Source organism: Panthera onca, chromosome B2 (assembly GCF_046562875.1).
Source record: "Panthera onca isolate mPanOnc1 chromosome B2, mPanOnc1 haplotype 2, whole genome shotgun sequence".
Classification (NCBI taxonomy): domain Eukaryota; kingdom Metazoa; phylum Chordata; class Mammalia; order Carnivora; family Felidae; genus Panthera; species Panthera onca.
Window position 1 is genome coordinate 13,570,968 of NC_138343.1, and position 20,832 is coordinate 13,591,799.

The 20,832-nt window shown below is 47.7% G+C and overlaps 1 protein-coding gene across 6 annotated transcripts in view; it reads right to left on the bottom strand.

Moving 5' to 3' along the window:
* JARID2 (jumonji and AT-rich interaction domain containing 2) overlaps positions 1-20,832 on the bottom strand; it is a 272,087-nt gene that overhangs the window by 141,554 nt on the left and 109,701 nt on the right. For all 6 annotated transcript variants that reach the window (XM_078446618.2, XM_078446619.2, XM_081795699.1 and 3 more), the window contains one exon: positions 6,639-6,774. In XM_078446618.2, coding sequence (XP_078302744.1) covers positions 6,639-6,754 — 116 coding nt within the window. In that variant the 5' untranslated portion in view covers positions 6,755-6,774. The remainder of the gene's footprint in view (positions 1-6,638; positions 6,775-20,832) is intronic.

Sequence of the window (20,832 nt, forward strand, 5' to 3'; positions counted from 1 at the left end):
GAGTTCTATCAAGAAATGCCCCATGTGCATCACACTCAGGTCTTACAGTGACTACACCACAGCCACAGAGAAAGACATCAAGCCCTTTTTTTTTTTTTTAAATATTTTTGAGAGAGAGAGTGAGAGAGACAGACACAGAATCCGAAACTGGCTCCAGGCTCTGAGCTGTCAGCACAGAGCCCGATGCGGGGCTAGAACTCATGAACTCCAAGATCATGACTTGAGCTGAAGTTGGATACTTAACACACTGAGCCACCCAGGGGCCCCTCAAGCCCTCCCCTCCTTTTTTTTTTTTTGGCGAAGTTTACTTTCAGATCAAGAGAAAGAGAACGTGAGTGAGCGAGGTAGGGGCAGAGAGAGAGAGACAGAGACAGAGAGAGACAGAGAGAGACAATCCCAAGCAGCCTCAGTGCCATCAGTGGGGAGCCCAACGCGGGACTTGAACTCATGAACCAGGGGATCATGACGTGAGCGGAACCCAAGAGTCAGACACTTAACCCACCGAGCCACCCATGAGCCACTCAAGCCTTTTCAACTCTACCATTTGCAAGAATAAAATGTAGCTTTTATTTTCTAACAAAGCATAAATTTGTTTTCAGTGAAGTGTATTTACCCTTCCTGTCGCCCCGCTTCTTTCACTTGGGAGTGTCAGCTCCTACATCGGGGGAGACAAGTAAGAAAAGTCTCCAAGGTTGATGTGTTCCAGAAACCCAAACCCTCAGCAGCTGCCGGGGGGCAGCCTGGTGGTCCCCACAGCTTACAGAGGACTGGCACTTACACATCGGCATTTCCATTTGGACAAAGCAGTGGGATAATCCACTTTCTTGTCTTTTTTAATTCTTTTTAATATTTTTGAGAGAGAGAGAGAGAGAGAGAGAGAGAGGGAAGGCACGAGGAGGGGAGGGGAAGAGACAGAGACCTAGAATCTGAAGACAGGCTCCAGGGTCCGAGCTGTCAGCACAGAGCCTGACCCCGGGCTCGAACTCACGAACCGCGAGATCATGACCCAAGGCGAAGTCGGAGGCTCAACACACTGAGCCACCCAGGAGCCCCTAAGCCACTTTCTTCAGGAGGAAAACAACAAGACGGTCTTTCCTGTTGAAGTGGGGCCCATCCTTAGAATAGCTAGATGTGAACGCTTGGGGGCCAAAGCAGAAAGGAGAAGTGTCCCCCCACACCCCCCTCCCCAGCCCTCTGTTGATGAAGACAACCATTCAACTGTGACACATGACAGTGTTTTCAATAGAGCTGTGTAAATAAACTGCCATTCATGGGACACTGTGCTTGGATTTTTCATTTTGAGTCACAAGGCATTTTTATCTTATGCTGTGAACAATGAAATCGCAGGACTTGGGCCCGAGTTTCATTCCACAAACAAAACATCCGGAATCTTTAAGATGTTGATGGAGTCCAGGAGTGCCTGGGTGCCTCAGTCAGTTAAGGATCTGACTCTTGGTTTCGACTCGGGTCATGATCTCACGGTTGGGGGTTTGGGAGTTTGAGCCCCGCGTGGGGCTCTGTGCTGACAGCTTGAGCCTGGAACCTATGGATTCTCTCTCTCTCTCTCTCTCTCTCTCTCTCCCCCTCCCTCCCTCCCCCCCGACTGTGCACATGCATGCGTGTGCTCTCTCCTCTCAAAAATAAACATTAAAAAAGATTTTGGGGGCGCCTGGGTGGCTCAGTCGGTTAAGCGTCCGACTTCAGCTCAGGTCACTATCTCGCGGTCCGTGAGTTCGAGCCCCGCGTCGGGCTCTGGGCTGATGGCTTGGAGCCCGGAGCCTGCTTCCGATTCTGTGTCTCCCTCTCTCTCTGCCCCTCCCCCGTTCATGCTCTGTCTCTCTCTGTCTCAAAAATAAATAAAACGTTAAAAAAATAAATTAAAAAAAAAATAAATTTAAAAAAAAAAAAAAAAAAGATTTTGAAGGAGTCCAAAATTCTTCTCCTTAAGGGGGAAACAAAACAAAACAGGTGTGTGGGGAGTTCTCTATCTGCACACTTCCAACCTCAGCTCCTCCCTACAAATCGGCAGTTGTTGCCAGAAAGGCCCCTTGTCATGTGAGGACAGGACTGTATGGAGAGAGTCAACCTGGTGGTTCAACAGCAGCATTAAAAATCCAAATCCCTACCTCTAGGTGAAAAAAATGAACGTACCTGTGCCCATCTTTTGATTCCCCTCCCCCCAATTATAAGCTCTAATAAAGACCACAAATATGCCCATGTTCATACTTCTCCTGCCCCCCACCCCCCACCTGGGAGGTCTCCTTCCCAGTAAAAGAGGTTACATGCTCTCCTTCAAAAGAAACAGCTATTAGGAAAAGTTTTTTAAAGGGTCTCCTACAAATTCTTAGTTTCGGGAATCCTATCTTTACAGAGGGTTCCCAAAGTGACTTCTGTTTATCCAAGGGGTGGTATGAAGTCAAGACACAGAAAGCCAAGCTTTAAAAGTCCGGCTGCCGAGGACCACTCGCGTAGATGGACGGCTAATCCACCCCCGTGTATCACTCCCTCATCTACAAGAATGGTCTGTTCTGAAGACTAAATTCATGAAATACAGCTCAAGTGCTAGAACAGTAACGGCTCAACGTACGGTTTACCCATCACGACCGCAGTCAGGTTCTAAGAAAAAGGATCCAGGTTCCCTTAAATCTACTCAAGGTTCTTTGGCTGGCCAGAGGGCTTTTGCTGGATCTCGGATGACATTTATAGGAAGCAAATGAAACTCAAATACAGCTAATAGCTCCCCTCTCTTACCGTGTAATTATCTGTACTCATTTGTGCAGCATGTTATTATTTAAATGTCCCTAATTTCAGCCCCAGCGGGCCAAGGGCCCTCAAAGAGTGGCCGAGGCCTCAGCCTCCGCCAGCCCTTCCCCATGCTTTTGTTCATTTATAACAGCCAGAAGAAGTGGCATTATCTACAGCAGGAAGCAGATAGAAGGTTCTCACAATCAGCAAAAATCGGAGTACCGCCTCTCCTACGCCCAGCTATAACCAACACGCCACAAGGAGGGCTTCAGTTCCTACACAGACAATCCACGAGGCCGTTCAAGACTCATGTTCACTCCTACTAGGATGGATGGATCAATAAATGGTTAAAAAAAAAAAAAAGGAAAGAGAAAGAAATATTCATTCCTGGTTACTTTAGAACTGCAGACATAATAAAGGTTGATGGCAAACATGGATTTTAGGACATAAAATGTGATGTCTCCCTACAATCTTGTGCCTGCTTGGGTTATTACTACTGCACTAGACCCACAGAAACAGGGTAGCATAGCTCAGCCGCTTGGGAGCTGCCGCTGTCTGTGTGCAGTTAACAGACGCCAGACCCCACCCACCTCACAAGGGGGGGCGGGGCAAAGAAGGAGGTGCTGGTTCATCGTTCTAGCACGCCAAGGGTTTGGCGAAGTGACGTCAATCCGTTCTCCAATTAGGTAACAGTACAGCAAGCCTATTCTATTTGTGAACACAAAATATTACTTGAATGTGGAATTTTCCCCAGTAACTCCAGTGAGACCGATAACCCAGAAACATCTCTGAAAAGTGATCCAGTGAAAATTAAGATGTGTTTTCAATACTGCCGTTAAAAAGATATGGTGTCCTTTTCATCCCTCGTCTTCCAAAGTACTGGATTCAAAAGCTCCGCGGATGGAGTTGTAATTCCAATTCTGCTACCGCATTGCAGACAGCCGTGTCACCTTAGAGAAGTCACCACCACACAGAGCACTCACAAAGCCCCACAAGGACATTTTGGTCAGCTCACAGATTTGACAGGAGCAGGGGTCTCGGAGGTAGGTCAGTACCCAAGGTCCCCCGCTGCAAAGCATGTAAAGGGGTAGGCGGCGGCACAGGGGCAGCAGCTAACCCTCCCGCCAATCTGGGCACAGGAACCTGCTCTGATCCTTGTCTCGTCACTTTCCTTGCCCGTGTCCTAACAAGGGCTCTGAACGGGGCAGCTTCAAAGCCGTACTGCCAGACAGATTTCTCTGACAACTAACACTGGACCAATGGAGTTCAGTTTTTGCAAGAGAAATCTCAAAAGGTTAGATAACTCACCAAAACAAAACACCAAAAAACAAACACGCACCTTGCAGGGCTGTGAAAACCTACTCCCCTACTAACCTATTTTCATCTGCCCCCAGGGCAGAACCCCAAGACAGCGTGCGGTGCACAGCTTAAGACGAGGTCATCATTCTACCATGCAGAGTATACACGAGGAGTACGAAGCAACCATTCAAACAGGGGACATGCTCACAGGCACACACATGCGTGCACACACACAACACTGCTTGCAATCATCCTACCACCAACCTCAGCTGCCAAAAAACTCTGGGACGCTCTCCATGTTTCCTGCTTTCTCTGCACCATGCCCCCTAGGAGAGCACGGCTGAGGTTTGAGGACCTACAGAGAAGGAGCTGCTTGTCTCCCAAGCTCTCTGGGACGCCCCCAAAAACAAAGCACAATTCAACCTGTTGGCTGCCCTCAAGAAAATTATTCTTGAAACACAGAGTCGTGTTTACTCAGAACAGCTATGGAAATCCAAGGCACAGAACGACAAAAACGTGGACTCGGACCATTGGCTCCACTGACACCAACAAGAAGTAGAAACAGGCCTATTCACAGCAATTTCACCACCGAGAGAGAGAGAGAGAGAGAGAGAGAGAGAGAGAGAGGCGCCTTGGGGTCTTGGTGCTTAAACAAGAAAATGACAAGTCCGTCTTTATCAGCAGGAAATACGAACTACAACAAAAGCCTCTTTTTTGTTGTTGAACGAATTCTTATACTAGTTTCATAAAGTCTTCAACGATCCCAAGAACACGGTCTTTGCCACTTTTCTCAGAACCTCTTCCTCAGCACCATCAAGCCCTTGACAAGGGCGGTAGAAAACGAGAGAGCTACGTGTGGTCAGCTAGCTGGCAGGGCAGGTTCCCTCTTAAAAGAACAAAAGGTAAAGATCGTCACCTAAATTCCACCTTGATTTAATCCTGGACACCCGGCTAACTTGTCCGAAAAGCTGATTTTTCTCCGTTGGGTTGTTTTCTGTTAACGGATTCCAAAAACCACGAAGGCATCTCCCCTCCTAAATAGCAGAACGAGAGCACGCCTGATCACAACAGTAACAACTACACCCCCAGCAGCTAGCGCTCTATTGTAACTCCAGGACTCAGGGACATTCTCTCCCCGCCCCCCCCCGCCGCCGGATAAAAAACGTAAAGCAAATCACCATCTTCACCGTGAAGCCGAGAACACGAATGATCACATCACATCACACGTGGCTCCAGATTCTATACCTGTGACAACACATTCTACAACTTACCTTCTACCTTTTGATTCAAAAACAAAAGCCGGCGGGGGGGGGGGGGGGGGGGGGGGGGGGCTTCCCACACATGTTGGCTCAGACTTCAGGGGCTTCTGGTTTCAAGTCACACAGTACTAGAAGCAGACAGGGACAGACGGGGAGGGTGGGGGCAGTGGCAGGGAGGGCATCGTCTCCGAAAGCACTGCCATGGCTCTGTGCAAACAGAGTGGCAACAGGTCCCGCCTGTAAGCACTGGTTCCAAGAAGAGGCTCCCAGACAACCCACCGTACAACTAAGCAAAATGGAAAGAAACTGGAGGCCCTAAGTGAACCTGTCACCCTGCACCCTGGCATGCTGCCAAATACCCTCCAAATGCCTCTATTACCCCGTGACCAGAGCAAAGACTCTGAAACAGAACAATCCCCTCTTCCTTATCTGCTTGCTCCAAGCAGGTACAAACCAGAACACGATCGATTCATTCACATTTCTCTGTAATTCTGAAGGACGAACAAAGTTGGACAGAGCCTGGGATGTCACCACGACCACATCCCCTGCAACGAAATACAGACCGTGACCAGAAGCTCGGTTATGAGCTTCTGGAGCATCGGAGGGTTCCAATTCCACCATGCTAACCCTGTTCCAAAGAGACATCAGAATAAACTCGGGGAAGAGCGAGTTTCCCTCCAGGCTTCAAGGATCCATCTGATAATCATACAGGTGCACTTCCACAGGCTCGGGCATTCTGTGCCACCGTATACCAGCCTCCACATAACAACCTGCCCGGCCTGATCAACAAGGAAGCAGGTACTTAGGAGGCTATGAGCCAGAGAGCAGGAAGGGTAGGAGGCAAATGGTAGATCCAAGCTGCTTCCTATACAATCAGGGGAGAAGAACCAGCAGACAGTAGGGAGGTATCCATAGGAGAGAATCTAGGACTGCCCTCAGTTGTGGGAATCAGCACTTTAAACCTTACAAACCTTCTTACTGGTTCCCTAAGACGATCGGGGAGAACCGCCCCACATCGCAGCAAAGTAGAAAGGCAGAGATCCACAGAAACACCTGTTAAGACAGACTCTACGTTCAACCCAGGACCTAGTAGAAATCAGATCACAGCCCTGGTCTTATCTACAGGGACCAGACTAATTAAGGCACCCTGCAAATTATATTACACAGCATACAAAGGAGCATAAAAGAAATGAATCTATAAACCCAGTAGGATGTCCAAAATAACTGCCAAGAGGGGCCTAGCTCGAGAAGCACAAGCCGCCCAGATCACATCCGATTCAGAAACAAGGCCGTGCCCGAAGACATCATCCAATTCCAACAAGACAGGCGACTCACCATTCACGGTCTTCAGGCTCCCAGCAATGCCTTCCCCGTGCTGCCTCTTCTGGGCATTCTTGAACTCCTTCAGAGACAGATAGAGGACTTTCCGCACCACCCTTTCTTCTGACCATGGAATCCCATCGCTGTCATCCTGCAGAAACAGGAAAGAGAGAAGGGAAAGCACTTAACACAAAAAGCAAGTAAATATGAAGAATCAAAAGAAACGTTAAAGAAAACTCCAAAGTATCAGAGTGACAGGCACTTCCAGGGGATCCCATCATCCTGTGGTAATGGTTCATTCAGCACGACCTTCCTGACGTCTGGAGAGTCCCCAGAAAAGCTAACCCACGGACCACAAAAGGGGGTGGAAAGACGGCCACCAGCTCGCCTCCTTTACAAACCTTTACGCCCACATACCCTCATTAGCCAATAATACTCAAGTTCTATATGCCTGGCAACATTTCGAAACAGGAGTTCGTACCCCCAAAAGCACAGGCGTAATGAACCACCGTGCTGGAGTGTCTGAGGAATTCTGGGACGTGTGCTGCCTCACACACATGCGCCGCACTCTTTTAGAAACTGCTGCCGTTGGCACTGGGGGCTAGGGGGTTGGTGCTGCCTTCAAAGAATTTACAATTCGGTCAGAAGAAGTGAAATTGGATCTGTACTGACCTCTTAAGGAAATGAGCCCTGAATGAGAGAGACAGAGCACAGCAGAAAAGGGCAATGGATCCTGGCGGAGCAGAGAGAACTGGGAGGCAGGGGCAGGAGGTTTGCGAAGGGGTGACGTAAAGAAAACAAAAAGAAGAAGAAGAAATACACACAGGTTAATAACAGGTCTTGAAGGTCTAATTAGCGTGGCTCCCTTAGGTCTGTGGTATCAGATGCAATGCAAGTTCTGGAGAGGAACAGAACAAGGGAAGGCCAGGTCGGGCGGGTGGGGGTGGGGAAAATCCTAACCACCAGCAGCCAGGCCAGAGACCATCCCAGCCATTCCAGTAGTGGCCACAGAAAAACAGAGGACAATCCAGAAGCGCCAAGAGGAGGAGGGGAGGGCGCCAACCAGCAGGGAGACCAGAAGCTACATCTGGAAACATGGAGATGGTGGGTACCAGGACGAAGTGGAGGCAATGGTCTCAGGGAACCAACCAGCAAGAAGGTCTGTAAGGCTTAAAGCGCCAATTCCCACGGCTGAGAACAGTCCTAGATTCTCTCCTATGGATACCTGCCTACCGTCCGCTAATCGAAGAAGTCCTTATGTTCACATCCTTGCTTTAAAGACTTAAGCATTTGATAATAGTTCAACTTAGAGAATGAAGGATTGGAGCTTCTCAGATCCTTCGGGCCTTAGGAGATCAACGCAAATATTAATGCCCTGGGTAAATGCAGGAAGGCGAATCTTGGATACTTCGGGTTCCTTTTGCTCAAACGGAAGACCTCAAAGGTCAAGCCGGCACTGTTGTCCTGCATGTCCGACAGAACTGGTTTCTCCTCCCGTAAAAGCTCCCTGGGACTAGGTAAGGGAGCCAGATGACCGGAGGTCTTTTCCAGCTCTTAAACTCCTAAATTCCGCGTCAACACAAACTACATCTTAGAAATCCAACCACACAGAGACTCTAAGCCCTAAATAACTTGAAGCTGCACTCTGGTTAAGCTTCCAGGATTTTCCCAGAAAGAGAGCCATCCTCCGTCTTCCGTACTAAGGGGAAAGAGGGCCCTGGGAAAGAAGAGCTGGGATTTCCACCTGCCCCACGACACCTTTCACGCCTGCCCATCTGCCAACTGAGATTTCCGGTAGCTCCAGAGGAAGGAGGCACATCCTGTCTTCCTGGCCGTGTTCCCTGAGAGGCAGGAGAGCTCTACTAAACCAGACCAGGGTGGTGGGGGGGGTCGAGGTTCGAACCCAAGGGCTGAAAGAAGCCAGTGAATTGCCTCAGAAGCCCATGGAATTTCTCCACTGCTACTGCGAACAAGTCGCTCTCTACCTCCCAATTTACACGGTTAACAAACAGAAAAATGAAGCACCTGACCAGACCCCGTTTGCAAAGCCCAAATAACCAATCTGAGTAAAAAAGAGGCAGAGGACTGACCCATATGATGCACAAAAGGCACAAAAGAAAAAGAACTCGCTGCTCCTCTAGCTGATCCGTTGCAACTGGGATGATAAACTTTAACTCCTCCTCAAGTTCAACACAGTGCGGCGGCAATCTCATCGTTTCTCAGCAGCCAGGTAAGGCGGCCTGGCAGAATTCTCTTCTTCATGCTCAGAGTCCTATTCTCATGTAACGCCGATGTGATTACAGACTATTATCTCCTCACACCCACAGTTTGTAAATGATAAAACCCCCAAATAGCTTCCAATGCAAAAATGCCTGCAATGATTTACTGCATCGTGTTCAGACTGGTGGCTTCGTTCTGACTTCGGGCCTCCACACAAGAGAATTATACCCCCTACAACTAGTGTCTAATTAAAACATAAACCATGGGAGATGAAACCGCCCGCAAAGGAAGATGCATTTAAGGTTCACTTACTGACAAAAGACGCTTCATGAAACCTATAAAGTACTTTAACTACAGGAGAAGCAAACGCATGACCCAGATTATGGGGTTTCAAATTCTAGACATTAAAAAAAAAAAAAAAAAAAAAAAAAAAGGCAAACTTTTTTTTTTTGGAAACACAAGAGTTCTTTTATATAATGTACCGTGCTGGTCAAGCCTGGTCGCCTCCCTCGGTGTTGAGGCGAGACACAATAAGGTAATAAGGGATTCTGTTCTGTTTCCAAAAGCTCAATGAGGAGGTCATAATTCAGAAATTAAAACTCAGGCTGCTTTTCACAGCTGCGGGGTCATGATGAGTCACCCTATCCTAAGCCAGGAGAGGCTGGCACTCCCCCTTCGTGAAGCTGCCTGACGCAGAAAGCCCAAGTGTAGCCTGCACCCAATGAGGGGGCAACACAGGGCTGAATGCCCAAGTTGTAGGTCACAGAAAGTCTACAAGAAGGTACCTCGGGTCCTTAACGGTCACTCAGAACAGTCCAGTACGGAGTGCTCTACGAAACAGCCCTGACAGAAGGATCATGAACACTTCTCTAAGAGTTTATGGCTTTTTTATTCCCCCCCCCCTCCCCTTCAATAGTCATTTAACCAATTTCATCAGCCATTTAAACAATGGCGGCATGGGGTCAGGAAATCCTGTTCACTATGTATACATATCCCAGCCCCTAGGACAAGCCTGCTAGAGTAAGAGCTCGATAAACCTTTCTGGAAACATAAGACTCAAGTGCCAGCTCGCTTCCCACTAGGTTTACCCACATATGGCCTGCCTGTCCCTAACCTTACGAACATCCAGGGCATTTTAAGTGGAGTGCATGAATCTCTATTGTTTTCTTAATGTAAATTACAGCTACCCCCATAAAACAGTCCCCACAGTGCTAATCCAAAAGGGCTGGCTACCCTTCTCTCCCTCCCTCCCTCTCTCTCTCACTCTCTCAGCAGTAAGCTTGCCAACATACCAAAGCCCTCCTACTCAATCCACCTAGTTCCCTACAAGAAAATGGCACCCATCTGGAAATCCACGTGGCCTCATAGGGCCCAAACCTAATGACCCTGCCAGAGTCCCGTACCTTGAGCTAAATACTGACTAATTCCTTCAACAAAACAATTCTCTCCAGCTCCAGCTACACAGGCTCCGCCCCCCTTCCTCTCTATCACTCAGGACTCTCCCATTCTGTTCCCCCTCCCACCCGCTATATTCAATTATACATTCCCAGATCACAATTTTCAAATCAACTGATATTCCACTCATGCCTCCGAGTTGACAATTCCAAATAATCCCCTCCGACCTTCCCTAGACACCTTCAGGCCACGTGGCTCTCTGGGCAGATGGAATCACGGAAGATTGGACGGTGTGGCACTGAACAGAGAGAGATCCTTTCCTGGATTCCTTTGGGATGCTCCCCTAAAACCAAGTATCTAGTCCCTTCTGGTTTACTGGTCAGCTTAATAAAAGACGACAGAGAGAGGCTGTAGCCACTGTCAGGAGTCCAGTGGCTTTATTCTGATACAAATTCAGCCACCCAGAGTGTATCAGTTTTTTAAGTTTTTATTTGAGAGAGAGAGAGCGAGAGCGCACACACGAGCAGGAGAGGAGCAGAGAAAGAGAGGGATAGAGAGAATCCCAAGCAGGCTCCACACTGTCATCATGAAGCCCAATGTGGGGCTGGAACTCACGAACCGTGAGATCATGACCTGAGCTGAAACCAAGAGTCAGATGCTTAACCAACTGAGCTACCCAGGCACCTCCCAAGTGTGTCAAGTTCTTTTTATGAATTTCCTTAAAGATTTTTTTAACCTCTTGCCATTGGGGTATCATTAAGACCTCTGAGTTTTTACATTTCACCCCATTATTGGGGAAGCACAATTCAAGCCCCCAAACAACCAAACATACCACCTTCCCTCGTTCTCATCCCCTAATTCCTTAACCTGTAGTTCCCCAACCACAAAACAAAATGCTCTGCAAACACTGCCATAAATAAGAATATCTGGGTCTCCTGACCCAATTTTAAGAAGAAAAAGAACAACAACAACAAATCACAAGGATCTAGATTCACTTTACTATTCTGACTACTAAAAGTCACTTTCTTCAGCAAATGGAAAATTGAGCATTAAGGCTTTACGAAGTAAAAGTGAAAAAAAAAAAAAATGCAGAAGTGACAGGGATTTCTTATCACTTGAAAAATCTCTGCCATTCTTTGAAATAACTGGAGAATCTCTCATCAAAAATGGCAGCTGGTCAGGAATTAAACTTGAAATGCTTATGGTCATCATCTTTTATTGAAGGAAAAAAAAACAAAGACCCGTAATGGCTCCAAGCCTCGTAATAAGACACATGAGAACATGGGAGCGCCAGCCTAGCGCATGAAGACCCCACACTTGTGAGGGATGGCATCACCTGACAATACCCCAAAGCTCACATCCAGGTTGAAGATTTGCAAAGCCTGCTACCACCTCCTTTTAGTTTAAAATGGGTGGGAAAGGAAGACATCACAAGTATCTTAAAAAAAAAAAAAAAAAAAAAAAAAAAAAAAAAAAAGAGGTGAGTTTCAAGGTCTTGCCCAAAAGGTCACACAGCTGGAGAGAAACGAGAGCTGCCATGTGAGGTCAACTGGTCCACGTTAGAGGGCAGGTGCCCAAAGCAAAGTTTCAAAACTCAGTAATTTAATCTCAGGGAGAAAACGTCACACATGTAACTCCCAATGACTCCTAATCGGTAGCAACATTAAGATTACTCATTTCAAGAGGTGAATGTAAATGTTATATGAAAAAACAATCCATGAGCAGCTCTAGCTGGAGGCCGGTAAAAGAACAGAAAGGGGAGGGATTATTACTGGTCTCTACAACTACCTCAGTTCTAAGGTCATCTCTCAAGGCATCCTTATGCAATCTGTCCAGGTCTGACTGCTTGTTACGGCTTTAAATTCTGGCCATCTTGACTTAGAAGGGGAGACGAAGATGGAAATGCATGGATTAGAGGGAAACATTTCGGGTTTTTAAAAACCTTTTTTCTAGCCATTACCATTATTTTAAAAACGAAATAGGACCCTTCCGATGGGAGGTACTTCATTTCCTATCACTTGTGAGCAAACTGAGTAAGAAGAGATTTAAGCATCACAGATAGAGTGACCAAGTAATTTATCATCCCAACCAAGGACATCATAAATAATGATACAGGAACAACTGGTGGAAACTGGGGCACAGGTCAACCAACCAATTATACTAGGTCCCTTCCAGGAGGTAGGAAGCAATGAGGTCTAACAGCAGAGATCATTTTGAACCACATCACCAAATAAAAATAAAGCCAACTAGGAATGCAGTGTGATACACACCTGTGTTTCAAACGGACATCCAGAACCTCCCACCAAGGTTTTAAAGGTCAGCCTGCTGGGGTGGGGGGGGGGGGGGGGGGGGGGGTGTTAATCCCTAAGGACAGGCACCATTAAAGATGGCGTTCCGTTCCAGAGAAATCACTCCTGCTTCCACAGGGAGGGGGCACAGGAAGTCAACTGTTCCTCATGGTAAGTAGCGTGGGGGAGGGGGGACGGATTGGGAGGAAAGAGAATGTTCACATTCACAGGTAGGAAGACCTTCGAACACGAAACCACCGTAGTATAGCTTATACAAGCGCGAAGACAGGATTCGTGTTTGGATGACAGGAGCTACCAGAAGAGTTAAACCAACACCACCTCCCCGTGTACATATCCTATCTCTATCCACCTTGTCCAGGCCTCGGGAATGGAGGGATTTGTGACTTTCCAGCCCTTTTTAAATGAAAATGAAGTGATGGAGCACCCTGGGTGGCTTAGTCAGTTGAGTCCGTGAGGCTGCTGGGCTCTTCATTCTGGCCCGGGTCAGGATCTGAAGGTTCCCAAGTTGAGCCCTACACCGGGCTCTGTGTGGAGAACGTGGACCCTGCTGGAGATTCTCTCTCTCCCTCTCTGCCCCTTCGCTGCTCACACTGTCTCTTCCCCCCCCCCCCTTCTCCCTCTCAAAATAAGTAAACATTAAAAAAGAGAGAGAGAGAGAGAGAGAGAGAGAGAGAGAGAGGCGCAACTGGGTGGCCCAGTCGGTTAAGCATCTGTCTGACTCTGACTTCGGCTCAGCTCATGATCTCTGGGTTCAGGAGTTCAAGCACCAGATCAGGCTTTCTGCTGTTGGCACAGAGCCCGCTTCGGATCTGGACGCTCCCCCCCACCTCTGCCCCACCCTGTTCAAACTCTCCCTCAAAAATAAACATGAAAAATAAATTAATAAAATAAAAAATGAAACTGTGGCGCACAATGCCCAATTCCAATACTCACCCCTCCCCTCTAAGTTGTATTAACAAGAACTAAACACTTCATTGGCGGGGGGGGGGGGGGGGGTGCGGAGCAGGGAGGGAGGAGGAAGAGGGAGGAATCTGACAAACACACAGAGCCAAACAATAAGGAGGCAAAATCTGAAAGACCGGGTTGGTGAGGGAGGGGAGGAGGAAGAACCTGATGGCATCTTCTTTCCTTTTTCCATGGAGAAGGACTGGAAACCTATCCACGAATGCCTTTTCTTCTCAGAAGCAGCTCTGCATATACCTGCTGGTAAGTCGCCCTACTTAACACAATTTGTTGTTGTCTGAAATGCCAGCCTCTTCTATCAACAGTTTGGGAAGAGAACAATGAAAGCATCCCCCCCTCCAAAAAAAGGTGCGGGGGGGGGGGAGGGGGGGGAGTGTTGTTGACTTGTTGGCACGGATTCAACATAAACAAGGATTTATGAAGCCAAAAATAAGGAAGAGAAAACACTGAAGAAAAAGGTGAGCGGTAGAACTTGGGCTAAAACTAACATTTCTTCCCTTTTAACAAAAGGCGTTTTCTCCGTTACAAGACTCTCACAACTCCATTTGATGCCGATCCACTTTCTGTCAATTCCATGAACTGGATCAACTATCAATACTCAAAACAGCAAAGAAGGATCAGGGCAATATTCACATCTAGAAAGACAAGTGGCCAGGAAACCACGGACTTCCTGAACTCGTGAAGGATGTTGCTCCGCCGTGACTTTAAATGAAAAGCACTTCCAGCAGCAAATTTTCTCCCAGAGACACGCTTCCTGGGATAAAGCAAACAGCCTAAAAATGCTTATGCAAGGAAGAGTTTTACTTCTTCCAAACTCCCATTAAATAATGTGTACTTATCTTTGATTACCGCCTATTTATATTAAAAAAAAAAAAGCCACAGCTGAAATTGGATTAAGAACTTCTGCTCAAAACGATTTATTGCATAACACAACTCTGACAGCCTGATTCTCCGGCCACCGACTGAGCCTTTATAAAAATCTGCTGGGCAGCTGCCAAGTCAGCTCTTTTGCGTCTGAGCATGTCAGACATTGCTGTTGTCAAGGCAGCAACAGCATGGGCTGCAACATCCCCACGTTCATGGTTAAACGGCACAGCCAGGGAACAGCACAGAGGGCCAGCAACACAGGGTTCCACCTTCCTGCAGCCCTTCCTCTGACAGTCTGGGGTCTCGACAACATCAAAAAGGCCCAAGATCTACAGCAGGGTTATCTCCAAGAATCCAGCAGAAATCTGGGTTGGCCATCTTCGGTGTAGGGAGTGGGGAAAGAAAAGAAAAATCAAGTTACAAGGAAATACTTGACCAGGGTCTTTGGAAAGACCCATCAGAATGAGGGAACGACTCGGCATCAGCAGTGGGGACTGGGACTCCACAAGGACGTCATTTGGGAATACGTTCTTAACAAGCAGGTTCCCAAAGGACTCCTAACAGATTTGGATTTTTTCACCATTAAAGCCTTCCTATCTGAAGAATACACTCCCCCCCCCCCAACAAAATTTTCCCCAAATGGCATATTCCAAACCTGCGCTAACCGAACGGCCATGTGGCTATTTACAATTAATTAAAAACGATGCTCCAAGTTGCACTAGACACATTTCAAGGGCTCAACAGCCACATGTCTCCCCCAAAACGGACAACGCAGCTACAGAAGGTTTCCATCATCACGGGGACTTCTAGAGCACGCATTTGCACTTAATTGGATGGGGTTTCAAGGACTGTGTGTTACTTCCTCCTGCGTTTCCACACGGTCCCCGAGACTCCTCAAAATAGGTACCTTTATGCTCAGCTTAGCAGGAAAATTCTGGAATATTCAATACTTTGCACAAGAATCCGCGTCTCAAGTAGGGGAGAACGATGTGAACTGCAAATAGCCACCCCTATATATAGCTCTCTGGAAAACCGGTCTCAGTCCTCCTTGCTACAGTGGCCTTGCAGTTTTGCAGGGAACATATAGGAAATCCAGGGCGGGGGGGACTTTTGAGTCTACAAGTAAGCCCTGAAGACATAACACGTTAGTATGCCTTCAAGTCATTTTCTAAGGAATCTCCTACAGAACAATTCCTCCAGAATTAAGACTAGACAAAAAAAAAAGCCCCATCTTCCACCAGCCAGTTTCCAAGCACCAACAGAGTGACCCAAACCACTGAGGTGGAGTCCTGCCCCCCACCTCCTGCCAGGACCAGTCAAGGGTTGTGGGCCTTGAGCCGCGGCGGGGGGGCAGGGGAGGCAATTTTTACCCTTCTGTTTCTTCCCCAGTGTTGGGGTCATTTTAGGAGTTTGACCAATAGCTGGGGTTTGCTGGCTTTTCTGGGTCAGCAGCGCCCCCATCCAGAAAATAAGTGTAAGCATATATACGTGCCCAGGGGACAGACTGACTGGCCAGGCTACATGACAAGCCAGTAGGTTGAATTTGGCCATTTTATGCAAACTTTTCAAATTTATGAAAGCTATTTCAAATTATCAAGTTATTTTCAAACAGTTCAAATAAACCCTGTCCTTGGATTGAACATATAAATGGACACTGTGCCACATTTGTTCTAATACGTACTTGTCCCCTTTTCTCATTACCATCCAGCCCTCTCCAGACCGAACGACCACCCCGGAAGTGCTCTGTGCCAGGTCATTACAGGCACGGGTCTCCAGAAACAAGGCCAATGTCGGTTTCCCCCTCCATTAGCACTTTGCGCTAACAATGAATGGATACCACTATGTGGCGGGCCACAAGATACGTGTTTCTTGCACATATTCTCCTCTCCAAGTGGCCTACAAAGTATTCACACAAACATTCCTAAGTGACACACCTTAGGCACGGAGGTTCTTAAAAAAAGATCCCATCCTGATGGGTCGGTGTGACCACAGAGTACCTGCCAGGTGCCCTATCATCTCTGTGTTCCTGACACAACAGCCTGGGGTCTAGCTCAGGCTATGTACTCAAAACCAGTTCGGGGCGCCTGGGTGGCTCAGTAGGTTGAGCATCCACCTTTGGCTCGGGTCACGATCTCCCAGTTCGTGAGTTCGAGCCCCGCATGCATCAGGCTCGTGGCTGTCAGCACAGAGCCCACTTCGGATCCTCTGTCCCCCAAACCCCTCTTTGCCCCTCCCCCGGCTCACGCCCGCCCCCCAAAATAAACGCTAAACACACACATACTATGAGCGAGCACTTATAAACAGATGGAAAGCGTAAAGAAAATAGTAGCCTGGAGGGAAGAGAGACCTGGGTTCCAATTCTAGAACTCGGTTTCCTCATGTGCAAAACCAACGACCCAGGAGAATGACTGCCAACTTGAGCATCCGTGAGAAGCCATCACAAGGCTTGAAAGGCCCCCAGATTGTGGGCCCCACGTCCACTCTCTCCCAGGTAATGCTGATGCTGCCAGCCCGCAGACCATGCGCTTTGAGAATCACAGGTGCACACTGGCCTGGTGACAGAAGGCACGTCCACCTGGCCTACGAAAACTGTTCCGCCGCCACGAAATGCACTAGAATTGCCAAACCTAATGCAAACTTTCTATTAGCCACCTGATTCTCCCCTGGCTTTCCTGTTTCCTCTCGGGGACCTTCCACTAGGACTCTCCTGCCCCTCCCAATCTGTAACGATCTTAACACCCATGATGTCTATTTCATTCTCTTAACACTCTCCTCCCTCCTCTCCTTGCTCCGCCCTCCCTGTGGGATTCTACCTCCATCATCCCTGCCACCGCCCTCCTGACTGCCCAGGGTTTGGCATCTTAAGTGGGACTCCTGCTTCTTTCTCATTATTCACGTTCAGTCTCTAAATCCAGGTATACTGCTGCGCGTCCTTCCAGATACAGGTTAAAACAACGCCCTCATCTCCCCTCCTACAGGGGAGACCTTCCAAAATGAGGACCACCAACCAATCCCTAGTGCAACCATCCCCCCTCACACACACACACACACACACACACACACACACACACACACAAGGTCTCTAAAAACACAGCTACCGGAGTTACTCTCTAAAACAAAACCAAAAAAAAAAAAAAAAAAAACAAAACAAAAAAAAAACAAAAATAAAAAAACAAAAAAACCCCAAAAAACAGAAAACCAATACAGGTCACTCCTTCCCCTACATAAAGCTTTCCATGGCTCCCCAATGGCTACTATGGGAGACATTTCCAAATCTCTTTGGGAAGCCTACAAAATTTCTTTTACAACCAAGGCAACGTCCCTTCTAGGCTCTAATTCCCTCACAACTCAACAAGAGGTGGCAATGCTCACCTTGTAGCCCCACCTCAAAGCCAATACCAGGAAACCGGAGGACTGGTCTTCCTGACTAAAGGAGCTCATCAGGACTTCAGTAATTCCACAGAAAATAAAGAACAGACTTTCTAAACTCGCCAGTAGAGAGCTCATTCTCCGTTCTCTTTTTCGTATCAATACTTTGGTACCAAGAAACACAGTCAATTGGGCTCCACAGTCCATTTGACCCGATTCACCACCTATGGCTGTTACCCACCACTCTTGGTTTTATATTGCACAGAATGCCCGATTCTAGGTTACCAGGGCCCTTTGTACAAGATAACAATTGTTTGTTTTCCATGTGATAGATTTCCTACAAGTTAATCTATTCCTAATCCGATGACGAGATTGAACTCTATCACTATTTCACACTGGTTTCCTAAACAAAACCAGAAACTTTCACTGGTTCCTGCATCCAAGCCAGTTTTTTTGTTTTTGTTTTTTGTTTTTTTGTTGTTGTTTAAATTACAGGTTTACTTATTTTTGAAAGAGAGAGAAACAGAGTGTGAGCGGGGGTCAGGGGTAGAGAGACGGGGAGACACAGAATCCAAAGCAGGTTCCAGGCTCCGAGCTGTCAGCACAGAGCCCGACACGGGGCTTGAACCCACAAACGGTGAGAACATGACCAAAGCCAAAGCCGGATGCTGAACCAACTGAGGCACCCAGGAGGCCCCCAAACCAGTTCTAAGATTTCTCCTTTCACGCAGGACAAAAGTCCCTGCAGTTAACTCTCTCCATAAAACCCAACGTACCAGCACACAGGTTCAAGGAAGAGACTCGTGCTTACCTACAGGCTGACAAAGCTCCCTCAAAATCATGCGGGCTGACCGCCTCAAAGGTGACACTGCGTATGTATGTCCAACCTTATTTTAAAGCAAAGCGGTTAGCGAAAGCAAATGTGGCTATCTGGAAGCAAAGTCAGGATTCTTTCGATGTTGGCATTTCGCAATGATAAGAGAAAACTCATGTCATAAGCAAAGTGGATGTGAGTAGAGACTTACCGTTCACACTTCAGGCAGGATGTGTCAAAGAATAAAGCAGACACAGGCAGAGGACAATGTCGCTCTAAATGGGAAACCACTGGAAGATTTTGAGCCAAGAAGGAACCATTTCATGTACATTTTTAAAAGTTCCCACAGACTGTGCTGTTGAGAATTAACTGTGGCGGGGTGGGGTGGTTGAGGAGGGAAGCAGGGAAGGCCTTGCCATTTGCCCACACACGGGGGGGGGGGGGGGGGGGGGGGGGGGACACCAGGTAGGTATATGTGGTGTGGCCGCCACGGCTAGTCACGTTCTGCAGTCCCCTCTGGCAGAAAAGAAGGCACTTCTGGAAGGGGAGCTCTGGAGCAGAGAGAAGGGAGGAACCAGAGTTTAGTTTTTAGTCATCCCAGTCATTACCTGGAACTTCATTTCCTTAACATGAAAACATTCTCTTCTAGAGCAGAGGTCAGAACTGGAGATCTGAGTATAACTAGTAGTTTACAAATCAAACTTAGGATCAAGCTTCTGGTACCCTAATTTACTGAAGGGCAGAAAAAAACAGGTTACACATCCCCGTAAAAGTTAGAGACAAAGTCAAACAAAGGGCTGGCTGACCTGGAGTGGTTTTATGGCTAAGAAGGTTTTTGGAGCCTTTAGGAAAAACGATGCTTTAAAACTTTTTTTAATTAACATTTATTTTTGAGAGAGAGAACGCACAAGTTGGGGGGGGGGGGGGGAGGAGAGACAGACAGAATCCTAAGCAGGCTCCAGGCTGTCAGCACAGAGCTCAAAATGAGGCTCAATCCTACAAACCATGAGATCATGACCTGAGCCAAAGTCGGACACTTAACTGACTAAGGTGCCCCAGGAAAGATGATGCTTTAAGACAAAGAGGGGCACCTGGACGGCTCAGTCGGTTAAGCGTCCGACTTCAGCTCAGGTCACCATCTCGCGGTCAGTGAGTTTGAGCCCCGAGTCGGGCTCTGTGCTTTGGAGCCTGGAGCCTGTTTCAGATTCTGTGTCTCCCTCTCTCTCTGCCCCTCCCCCATTCACACTCTGTCTCAAAAATAAATAAACGTTTAAAAAAAATTAAAAAAAAAAAAAAAAGTGAAAAGGGCACCTGGGTGGCTCAGTCTGGGATCTCACGGCTCCTGGGTTCGAGCCCCGCATTGGGCTCTGCGCTGACAGCACACAATTTGGGGACCAGTTCCTTCCAGCTAATAGGTTTTATGTTTCAGAGCACAAAAGCTTTAGTATCTGCCAAAACTTTCTGTCTCTATTTCAAAGACTGAATTCTTGACCTTAGAGAATTTCTATAAAAGCAAGAAGAAGTATATTAAGACATGCTGGATAACTATTTAAATAGTTAATCTGGTTTCCTTACTTACAGGGGTTTCAAGCGTGGAGCCTGCGTGGGATGCTCTCCCCACTCCGCGCTCTCTGCCCCTCCCCCACCCACTCGCTCTCAATGCACATCAACAAACTTAATAAAAACAAAACAGAGTGAATGGAGGCAGAGGAGTGCGGATGGATGGAAGGAAGAAAATGAGAGTTTTACACACTCAAGAGTCCTTCTAGGAAAATCCACTTGCCACCACGGCCCTAATTCACAAGCGATGGCAGTTTAGCGAGGTGGCAGCGGTCAACAGGGGTACTGTGATGAGGCTTGAGCTCACCAGTTGCTGCTGGTAAGAAACTTCTATTCGGCCACGTCAAGTCCTAAATAAAAAATCAATTTCCGTCTCTGTGTCTCTCTCGTGGACACACACACCCTTTAAAAACATACTTTCTTCTATTTAGGCTTCACATGCAAATAAGAAAAACATCCACCCCTAAGCAGAGTCGGGCAAGCAAGGAGACACGGGCCTGAGGCCTGGCTCACAGGGAGTCAAAACATGGTCACAAGAGGACCCGTCCAGCAACTCGGGGACTCGGTGGCGAAGTTTTCAAGAGGTCACAAAACAGAAAGATTTGTGTGGAGAGAAGACGAGGGACGACCTGTTCTCTCTCCAGCGACTCCAGGAAGGACCCCCAACAGCCTGTTCTAGAAGCCAGCAACCCACAGACAGAACAGGGCGGAA